Raw genomic sequence first — 11,723 nt, forward strand, 5'->3', positions numbered from 1 at the left:
TTGAGCAGTGTATATTAAACCCCATTTCCTTACTGCCGCTAACTATGTTAACCTCTTTGTATTTCTATCCAGGGATAGAGCGCGGCAGATGCCTGCTCATTCAATTCCATTTAATTCATTTCAATTCAAAAAAACGTTATTAATCTCAAAGGGAAATTAATTGTTGTTGTAGCTCATATTATGCAGGCTTCTTTAAAAAGCAATTGTAGATGCTGATGGCTGTGGGCAGGAAGGATCTCCTTTAGCGGTCTGTAGCTTGTCAGTTGATGCATTGGTTAAAGCTTTGGATATGATAGTTATGAATTCAAACCCGCTTATGGCAACCTCGAGTAACCTCTGGAAAAAAACGAGTGACAGACATACAAATGATCCCATGTTAGTTTGGATGTTGCCTGGATTAAAAGATCTGTGTTGGGGACATTCTGATAAGAAGTGGACCACTGGGCCACTGGAACAAAGTACACATGGTTGAAGGCAGATACATAACTGCATATGAATTTAACCCATTTACAAAGTGCATTTGGGTGACAAACATTGAATTATTGTGTTTACCTTCTTGGTGACAAAATAATGCAGCGACTTTTACTGCTTTAACACTTTTAATCTATTAATAATTCATTTTTAAATAAATATCTGCGTCATTCCAGACATTTCTTTTTCCAAGCTGTACAAATTGCAATATCTTTTCTAATAGCCTAGTTTGCACCACTCACAGTATGACTCATAAGTTGGGAGAAATAAACTTCAAGACAATAAAATCACTCAAAGACAGCTTTCAGTAACATCCAAGTTAGTCACTAGGGCCATCAGTCAATACTTCATCTTTATTTGTGCCTTTCATTTGTTGAGTCACATTGAGGTCCTGCCACGCCCTCCCCCACAGGCATAATGCTGTCCAACTGAGTCACAAACAGTAACAAAAATACAACCAAGCTGCACTGTCTCCTTAAAGCAGGCATTTAGATTTAGATCCCAACAATCCTGATAAACTATTCTCTTTTGATGGCTTAATACAAACATTTATTGTTCTATAAAGATATATCCAGCAGCTATGTGGTGAAATGTGAGGTACACCCTGGATAGGTTGAAACTCCATCATAGGAATATCCAAGAATTTGACCTCAATCACTTTACCCAAGATTACTTATGATAACGGTCAGAGGTTCTTTGGAAAAAAGAATAATGTATGCTGACAGATAGTTTTGGAAGGTTTTTGAGATTTCCTTCACAACCAGGGGGTTCTAAGCTTCCCTTTGATGTTGGTACTAGGAAGAATTTTGCAAAGTCCCAATTGAATGGATAAGGGAACATAGATTCAACTTAAATTAAGCACCAACAAAACAATTCAGTTTATGCAGGCATACATAAAGAGGTTGCAAAATTTGAAAGTTTTGTGTAAATTAAAAGAGATTACAAGATTACAAGTATTCAGAAATACTGGAAGGCCAGAAGGAACAAAGGAAATGTGATAGGATGTGAAGATCAGTGGGGTTACAGCATCAACCAAACAATCATGATCTCCATTTCAGTTCCAGCTTTAGGGTATTTGTTAATGTTGGGTTGATACATGAATAATTTGTTCATCAATTAAATTTTTAACAGCATTTTAACTAGATTGAGGTCTGGACTTTGACTGGGCCATGCTGTGTTTGAGATCATTATCCTCTTGATGACCCAGTTTGGCCCATGCTTTAGCTGTTGGACAGAACTGCAAGGAGCCCAGGACCTGTTGCAAAAACAAGCCCAAATCACTACCCTTCCACCTCCATGCTTGACAGGGGGTATGGGGAATGTACTTTTCACCGAACATGACATTGTTCATTACTGCCAAACGTCTCTACTTGGGTCTCATCTGTCCAAACGACATTGTTCCACTAGTGTTGTGGTTTGTCCAAATGCAACTTTGCAAACCTAAGTCATGCTGCCATATTCTTTTTAGAGAGGATACTTTCATTTTGCAAATCTCCCAAAACAAGGCAAAGTTGTTCAGTCTTTTTTGTAATTGTCCTGCGATGCACGTTACCTTATTCTAATATGCTAACTGAGACCTATATAGTTTGAGATGTAGTTCTTGATTTCTTTCTCGGAGCATTGCATGGTGTAATTTTGTTCCTCATTTAAACTTCCACAGGTTGGCAACATGCGTTACAGCTAGGTGGGCGTGTTAACACTAATGTAGCAAGGTAACTTCCACCGAAGATACATGACTTTCTGTCTTTGTACATTTTGGCTAGTTAGCTTGCTACATTACAGTTAGCTAGATGGCTGTTACCTTTAGAAATATATTTTTATATACAGGTCATAATAAGAAAATCATAAAAACGTTAATGTAATTCACTAATTGTCACTAAGTGAAACTCATAGAATCTATAAATTCCTTACACGCAGAGTGTTACTTTATGATAATTTTGATAATTATGGATGAAATGTGAGGCCACTGAAAAGTATGGTCATGTACTGGTCGGAGCACCTTTTGTATGAATTACTGCATCAATACAGCATGTCATGGTATCATTCCACCTCTGATACAGCTGAGGTGCTTAGGTTGCTTTATAAGCAGCCTTCAGCTCCTCTGCATTGTTGGCTCAGGTCATAGATCATGACCTTATTTACAGTCTTTTTTAAACTGTTGGTCCTCTCTACTTCAGACCCCTGATGGATAACATCTGATTTTGTGTCCTACATGTCCTGTTCAAATCATTTCCTTGTTTTTATTCATCTAAAAAATTGCTTCCATTAGTGATCAGTGGCTGTTCCATCAGAATATTTAAGGATGATGTCGTCCATATGTGTTTCAGCACAGGCATTTGTTAACAGTGTTCAGAGGACACCTCGTGGCCCAGGAAGACTTCCGATGTTAGAGCTCAATTAAAGAGATGCACTTCAACAGTAGCATTAGTCCATTACACCACTTTCCTTTTTTTTGAAAAAGTATCATAGATCGAAAAAGTTCTAGTCCTTTAGGCATTAGTACCACCCTGCTTTTTTTAATACTGACCTCACCCAAACCTTAATCGCACTCCCAGCTTCACTTAATAGTTCATGTACTCAAACATGCAATACATGTGATGATTCTTTACATCCACAGTTTGTGTATATTTGGCAAAAGGAGCAAAATGCTTATGACAGTGCTAATAGACAATAGATGGGAAATTAGTCTGTAGTCCCCCAAGGGGACTGGAGGCAATTAGGCAGAAGTTCCACAGATGTTCTGGAACAAGACACTGATTTTACTTTCATGAGTCAGAGAGGAAGAAAGAGGGAGTTAGATTTTACTCAGCCTCAGGGTTCAGAGGGAGATTCAATTCCTGTGAAGTTTCTTTTTCCTAGTTCAAAATCAAGAGTGGAGTAATTCTCATTTTCATGCTACTAAACAAGGCTTTTTGCTGCCTTAGTTTGATAAATCTAGAGGCACATTGTCGGAAACGTCAAATTTCAGCTCCTGAAACATGTCACAGGATGAGAGTTTGTTTATTGCTTCTACTTTTCACTGCTGATGTGCAGAAAAGATGGGATTTGAAACCAGATAATACTACAGTTCCTACTTTTACAACCTGAATATCTGTCAAATGTGGCAATGTCGGTATCATGCTTATGTTTTAGATGTTTTTTTTTTGTCAACTGTGATTTATGTAATTAAACCCAAACTGTGAGAACCTTCAAGACAAATGCTAACAGTACTGTTTATGCAACACAGATGGAGGGATCCTAAAGTAAGTTCTTTCAGCAATAAAACAATTTTTCCAAGATCCACAAAAAAACATTTATTACACTATTTGTATTATTTTTCTTCCCATTTTTTAAAATATTATACCACCAGCTAATATGCCAGAGTGAGGTTATCACAAGCCAGCTCTTAATATTTTTGACAGAATACTCAAAAATTCTTCTTGCTTCTGAGCTCGAACAAGCCTAGATTTCCAGATAAGACACAGATTTTGTCTTTAATTGTCTACAGGAGGTTAATGTTGACAACTTCCTATGCAATCAACATTTTAGGAAAGTTTACATTTATTTGGTTAACCTTAGATATTGAAAATTAATGTACTGTACACTATATGTACTCAGTAATTGATTATGGTTCCTTTTCCATAAATTATTGCATCGCTGGTGTGGCATGAAGGCGATCAGCTTGTGGCACTACTGAGATGTTAAGCAAGCACAGGTTGCTTTAATAGGGGGCTTCAGCTCATCTGTATTAGTGGCTGTGAAGTCTCTCCTCTTCCTGTTGACAAAACTCTGGAGATTCATGTGGTGTTTAGGTCAGTTTAGTTTGCTGGCCAAAAGAGCAGAGCGATATCATGGTCATTTAAAATGGTATTTGTACCGTTGGCTGTGTAGGCAGGTGCCACAACCTGCTGGAAAATGAAACCAAAAAGGAAGAATGAGGTGCTCTAAAATTTCCTGGGGGATGGCTGCGTTGACTTTGGACTTGATAGAACACAGTGGACCGAGAGTAGCAGCAGATGATATGGCTCCCCAAATGACACTGACTGTGAAAACTTCGCAGTGGACCTGTCATAATTGTTGTTAGTGGGACTCAAGTACAGACAGATCAGAAGCAGAGAGAGGGAATGGAAAGATTTAATGAGGAAAAAACAAACATACAAATATGGCACAAGGAGAACAGAATTTTAATCCGTGAACTCAATGGCAGATATTAGCAATAAACAAAGAAAGCCAAGGAGCCTAAATAATGATGAGTGAGGTGTGACCTAGGAACCAGACGAGCATAATCAGACGGATGTAGAACAACTGGCGATAAGTGAAGACAAGGAAGACTGGGGGAAAGAGACTAATTAACACAGACCAAACACAAAGGACCTTCAACTAAAATGGGAAAAAGCCTAATTAAAATGAAGGAAACTCAATATAAAGGAATGTACTGAATACAGAAAGACCTAACAATAATAAACAAACCCAGAAAACAAACACAAACCCATGGATCTTGACAAGATCTCACACAGCTTGGATTACGTCCTTTCCGCTCTTTTTCCAGACTCTGAGGCTTTGATTTCCAAATCAAACGCAAAAATTACTTTAATCTGAAAAGACAACTTTGGACCTCTACACAACATTTCAGTCCTTTTTCTTCAGAGCCCAACTAAGACCCTTCGGACATTGTAGTCCATCCTTGTAAATTCCCCACAAACTCTTTACTGTACTTTGCTTCCCAGTCCTCTAAAAATTATGGTTATCCCTTTTGTGTGTGCTACTTTTTTTTTTTTTACCATACTTTTTCCTTCTCCTCAACTTTCCATTATTATGTTTGGATACAGTACTCCGTTAACAGTCAGATCCATAAGATGGACATAATATAATGTTTCCGAATAAAAAAAAAAGTCATTTGTTTTATTCATATGTTGTAAAATTAAATTAGTTTGAAAAATAAATTTTTGGAATTTTTATTAACTGCAAGCCATAACCATCAAAATCAACAAGAAATAGAACAGAAAACAGAAATTCAAGCTCAGAAGCTTGAATTATATCGCTCTGTGTGTAATGAATTTGCGTAATATAGTAATATAGTTTCATTTATTGAATTGAGTAAATTAAAAAAATAACTTTTTGATAATATTCTAAATTATTAAGATGCACCTGTAGCCTCCAGCATGTCTGTAATGATGAACAGGTTTAAGCAGGTAACATTGCAGAGATAGAAAGCGGACTTCAATATTTACAAACAAACATGGATATATAAAGGACACAGTCTGTAGGAAAAATTGAAAATTTCTCCTTTATATCAAACATATTCCTTAATCAAAAACCATTTTTAAATTCCATTTTTCATTGAGTAAACACTTTCCATCTGACAGAGAAGGTAGCTTCCCAAGAAAAGTCAGCACATCCAGAAAGAGGACTGACAAAGAGAAGCAGGCCAACATGTTCAGACTAATACATCTGTGGAGCTCACTTGTAATTACTGTCCCGGTCTCTTCAGAGAAAGAACAGCTTGCTTTACTATAATTCACCATAAAATGTATCTGCTGATGCTGCAAAGGAAATTACAGTGATTTGCATATTTTGTATAAGATAAGGATCCTTACTGCCTGGGACTGCATTTTAGCTTTAATCCTGAAGCCTTCAGACAGCAGTTTGAAGAACAAAATGCTAATAAAAAACTAATCTTTACAACCAAAGTCTGTATAAGCTGTAGAGGTACTTTTACACAATGGTTTCAAAGTGACTTGAAGCGATTTTCTAAAATTAACCTATTCCTTAATACAAACATCTCTTCATGGTGTACCTCAACAAATCAGCTTCCTGATTATGTGTGTATTTCTTGTAACCTATGCATTCTCTGACAACCTGTCAGCCTGTGAAAATAATAGTGTTTTTTGACTTATAGTACATGAATATTAAGCATGATGACAGGTCTTCAACAAGTCCAACAGGATGTGAATAAGCACTTCCAGTTCCTCCAACCCACACATTTGGACTTTCAGTGTGAAAATCCTGATCCAGTTTCTCCCACTTTTTCTCCCCCTCATCTCATTCATCTACTTCAGTAATTAGCTCTTCATTTTGCCACTTCTTCTCATGTGTCAGAAACTTTGATCCATGTGCCTTTTATAGTTCCTCTTGGTAAGAACCTATTAAATTCCTGAGATCGATCCAATAATTGTGTATGAAATCAAACAGGTTGTAAGGTATTTTGTTTTTCATTTGTGGAGTCATGGTCTCAACCACACAATCAAACCAAGACATTTCACCAATGACATATACTGTATTTTTAGACATACTATAATGTTGGAGTCATCCATTTTGGTCGCACTGTTTTACATGCGCAGCTCAACAGACATCGCAGCTCTGACGTCACCGGGATTATAAATCCGCCGGAAAAAAAAGTTTCGTTGCCATTTCCCGCGTGTCTCACGGAACGATGCAACGGAGGCGCATATCTGGAGAGACAGGTGAACTTTTGCTCCACAAGGCCATTCCCGGAAGAGCTTGAAAGCTGGAAATCTGCCTGATACAAGAAGGTCAGAAGATTCATATACCAATCGAAGACCACGCCGACACCTGGCGCAGGTGAAAACCCACAGAGGTTTTATTTCCAAGGAGATGAGTTTCCTCCTTGTTGATTCAGTCGACTAAACGGATCTTCATATTTTCCCCTCCTGGACGGATGAGAAGTTTACCGTTTTTTTCCTTTGAACTGATCACGGGCTTGTGATCCCCCCCCCTCGTTTTTCTTCAGACCTGATCCATTCTCAACCAGTGGAGAGACGAAATCAACGTCAGTGTAATTTCGTTCTTTTTATATTAAATTGGACTGGTGCATTTTAGAGGTCTGGGCAGGATGAGGCATAGTGAGTGTTATTGTAGTATCACCAGTAGTTAATCCAAGGTATTAACCTGTTGCATGCAATACTGATGGAAGTGTTTTATGCTGAGCTGTGTTTTGATTTAGTGCGCAAGCGCTGCTAAATTGTGCGTGGTTCATGTTTGTCCGGCTGATCCCAAATCAACCAGGAGTTAGAAGTTGGACTTTTAAAAGTTTTTAATTCAAAGCAACTTCGGTCTGGACCTCGCCCGACCACTCTTTGTTCCAGTTTTATTGCTGGAGTTTTTCCACTGAGTTCCGGCCTCAGAGTTTATTACTCTTTGTTCAAGATTTGGGGCGTTCAGCTGATAGTGGCTAAAGGGCGTGGCCCCACCGTTTTATCAGCCGATTGCTGCAATCCAGACATCAGCACCCCAGGAGGACCTCTCTTTCCATTTAACCCAAATTGCACATTTTGTCCATAAAACTGCTGGTTTGATCTTCATAGACACTAAATACGCATATATTTTTCTTTTATTATTATTGTTTGGTAGTCTTTTTTATTCCCTTTGTGTAGAATATTGCTTGTTAGTTAGGTGAAGGTTTTTGGACCAGAATAATGGTATATCAGGATTATTTGGCTTCAATAAATCTTCATGTATATAATTAGGAGAGGCGTTTGTGTTTATTTCGTGTAAGAGTGATTTATCTGTCAAAGCAAGGTCGAAGTCCCCCACCTTCAGTGAATCGGTTGAATAAACAGTGACATTTTGTGGTTTTGGTTAGTAATTTATCAATTATTAATGATGAATAGCTAAATGTAATTATTGAAGAGCTTTGAGCCCTTAATCACAACACCAGAGGACATCTCTGATTTCTATTCGTGAGTAATATTTGGTTAAGAAATAAATTATTTTCAAATTATGATTTTAAATTATAATTCTTGATAAATATTAATTAATCAATAATCATAATTCTTACAAAAATACATGTTCCTTAGAATTTTCTAGGATCATGTTTCCAGAGACAGCACTTTGTAAAGAACTTAAACATACATCACTGACCTCCAGGATTTTCACATGATTCTACAGCTCCTGCAGAGAATAGTGAGGGGAGCAGAAAGGATCATTGGTGAGTCCCAGCTGTCTGTCCTGGATTTGTTTCAGCTCTGCTGCAGGAACAGGGCTCTGAACATTGTTAGAGACCCCTAAACCCTCTTTGTAACGTTTCTGAATTGCTGACGTCAGACAAATGGTACCCTGAAATCTAAAGCAGAACCATCAGACTGCTGCACAGCTTTCTGCCTCGAGTTATTAAAATGCTGAATTACGGTATTGAACTAATTCTATATGTTTTATCTGTTTCATGTTTTTCATGTGTGTGAATCCTAGAGGGTCTTGTTTTGTTATATACTGTTTGGTATACATTAAAATAGCAATACATTGATTTGACTATAATTACACATTACTTAAATTTCAAAGGTTTATAAGAACACATACAGTTCACATAAAAGTTCATATTTGAGTTGTTCAGTTGTATTCCAAACCTCTTCTTAAATGAAACGTCTACACTCCACAGTTTGTTAAAGAGCTTACACTCTTATTATTATTGTAATTATTATAGTTCTTGGTCTTCCCTGGATTCTCTACTTTTATTTCTCTTTAGTATCTTTGTGGTTAATTGTGTTTTATTTGTTCCTTTGCACTCTTCTTGTTTACTAGTTTATTTTCTGTTTCCTTTCCAGTTATTTCAGTCAGTGTGGTTAGGTTTGTTTACTTTTGTATTCAGGTTTTCTTTATGGGTTCTTTGTTTGTTCTCAGGTTATTATTGTTGTTCCTATGTTCTCTCTAGTTTCTCTGTTTACTTTAGTTATGATTATTCTAGTTTTCTTATTCCCCATTTGATTATTTATCTTTGTCTATAGGTTTGCTTGATCTGTGTTTCTGTTTATTTGTTTATTAGTTACTTTGCCCATCCTCAGTCTTTGTATTTGTTTCACCTGTTCCTTCTGCTTCCCTGCCTCCTTGTCACACCTGTTTCCTGTTCCGTTGATTATCTGCCTTTGTTATCCCTCAGTATATAAGTTGGTTTTGTGTCTTTGTCCAGTGCTGGTTCCTTGTGTTCGTCACACCTCGTTCTCGTCCATGATTATGCTTTGTTTTTTGCCACGCCTTGCCTTGAGAAACCAGCAGTGATTTTGCTACGTTTTTTTAACTTTGTAAATAAACCTTTGAATTACAAAGATGATCCTGCCGAGCTCTTGTCTGCACTTTGGTCCGATCCAAAACCACATCGTGACAGATGCCTGTCCAGGGTGTACCCCGCCTCTCGCCCGTAGACTGCTGGAGATAGGCACCAGCTTCCCCGCGACCTACTATGGAATAAGTGGTAGAAAATGACTGACTGACTGACTGATTTGAGATGCCATGTGTTGTGAATTGGCACTTTATGAATAAACTGAATGTGTGGCAGTTTGATGCAAAACGATGATTGCTGTATGCTTGGTTCTGAAGGTAACTATTGCTAACATAAGAAGATGATGACTTCAAGCACACCCGGACTTCTTTTTTTGCAATTAGTCTGCTGAAAATGAGATAAAGCGATTTCAGCCAGACCTTTTCACAGCTTCACTTTTGCTGATAACATGACTATATTGTCATGCAGTTAGCAGTTAATTTTGGGCCAGAAGAAAAATACAGTGAATGATGTACAAACACACTCCTACACACACAGCTTCGAAGGTTGTTAGAGGCATTTAGTCAAAGTGCATTTAGTTAACATACAGCAAAACCCATTTCATATCTAATCTGAGCACTAGCTTTTGAGACAGCCCACTTTATACAACAGTCTCCCTTTGAGAAACATGATCATCTCTTGGAAAGATCACATTAAGTGGAATGACAGCACATCCACACAGTCAGTTGAGGGGCATCTTGTTCGAAGGATGATAGTTAAAAACGAAGTAGGCCAGTGCAGACTGAAGCCAGCTAAAGACCTTTAAAAAAGCCAGCTAAAGGCTCACAGAGAGAACTGTTTCTGCAACACAGCATCATAACTCAATGTGACATTTGACTGAAGCCTAAAGGGACTTTTTCTCTTTTTGCTCCACTGACAGCTGGAGGAAGGAGATTAATTGTACGTCTGCACATTGAAACCACAAACTAATAAAACTAAGATAGTTCTGTAAGAGTTTAAATGAGCAAGAAAGCACAAAAATGCAATATTTAGCTTATTTAAGCAGATTTTTGTCAGTTGTTGCAGTCATTTTCCCACATTCTCATGGTTCCTGTGAAGTTTTTGTATTTGCTCACATTTGTAAAAAAAACAACAACAATAAAAAAACAAAACAAACCCTTATTGATTTTGATAGAAGGGACCACATTTAAAGCCTATTTTTATTCTGTAGCAGCGTGGAACATTAAGCTGACAGCTTCACCCCAGAAGGAGGGCAGTGCTGGTGCAGATCTAAGGCGTGAATGAGTCTGAAAAGAAACCAACTCCAGAGAAACTGCAACGTAAGGATCAGCACCATGGAGAGCGCCAAGCTAGAAGCGAGCTGGTGGCAAATCAGCAAAACTGACCACGGAAAAATGAAGAAAAAACTAACAAACAAAGAAACAACAATACAAAAATAAAAACTAATAAGATTTTTTTTTAAAGCCAAGGAGAAACATTGTCTCCATCCGCTTTGTTTACCTTGTGCACCAGGTCTTCGTTATAGGTCGGGGCTGGTGGGGTCTTTGCCTGGTTCTCCGTGTTCTCTCCGGAGCCGTAGCCGCTGTCAGGATTGATCTCCGGGTATGCCGTTGTGTAGCACGCCGAGATTGGCTCCATTGACTCCATCCGCTCCATCCTGAACGTGTTCTCCCAATGCGCGACTTTAAAAAGACAGATCCTCGAACCCTGGAGAGGAAGAAAGACAGAGCTGGGAAACTACGCACCTATCAGCCCTCCCCACGCACCGCTCAGCGCTCCCCACCTCCGGACTCTCCACTCTCCTAAATAAGCTCCTCCTCGAGGGTGAATCACAGCTTTACATCACTTAACATAACAAAAAAAAAAAGACGTGTCGTGATGGTTCACACGCACGACGTTTGACGCGATGTAACAACTTGCCGGAGGATGGAGAGAAGAACACAGAGATTGTGTGGATGAGGTGGACGTCAGGATGAATGGAGGAGTACAAGCTATGGAAATACCTTTGAGTATTTATTCGATATAAATAATATATTATCTTTATCAGTAGTTCTGATAAAGTAGTTCACTTTTTCTCTTAAGAACCACCAGAATTACATTGAAAGGGACATGTGAGCCCAACTTATTCAAGCAATTGAATAAGTTGGATCACAAAGACAACACAAACACAAACAAGAGCTGACCATGTTTTTGTTGTAAGTTCTTTATTTCTTTTTTATCTCTTTCAGCTTTCAGCTTATGAATAAGCTTTTCCTTATCA

At 38.1% G+C, this 11,723-nt stretch overlaps 1 protein-coding gene across 1 annotated transcript in view; it reads right to left on the reverse strand.

Annotated features, from left to right (window-relative positions):
• LOC124875779 (ras-related protein Rab-37-like) overlaps nucleotides 1-11,423 on the reverse strand; it is a 28,130-nt gene extending 16,707 nt beyond the window's left edge. The window contains exon 1 of the mRNA XM_047378186.1: nucleotides 10,964-11,423. Coding sequence (XP_047234142.1) covers nucleotides 10,964-11,119 — 156 coding nt within the window. The 5' untranslated portion in view covers nucleotides 11,120-11,423. The remainder of the gene's footprint in view (nucleotides 1-10,963) is intronic.
• Nucleotides 11,424-11,723: the final 300 nt, after the last annotated feature.

Source organism: Girardinichthys multiradiatus, chromosome 10, assembly GCF_021462225.1.
Source record: "Girardinichthys multiradiatus isolate DD_20200921_A chromosome 10, DD_fGirMul_XY1, whole genome shotgun sequence".
Classification (NCBI taxonomy): Eukaryota; Metazoa; Chordata; class Actinopteri; order Cyprinodontiformes; family Goodeidae; genus Girardinichthys; species Girardinichthys multiradiatus.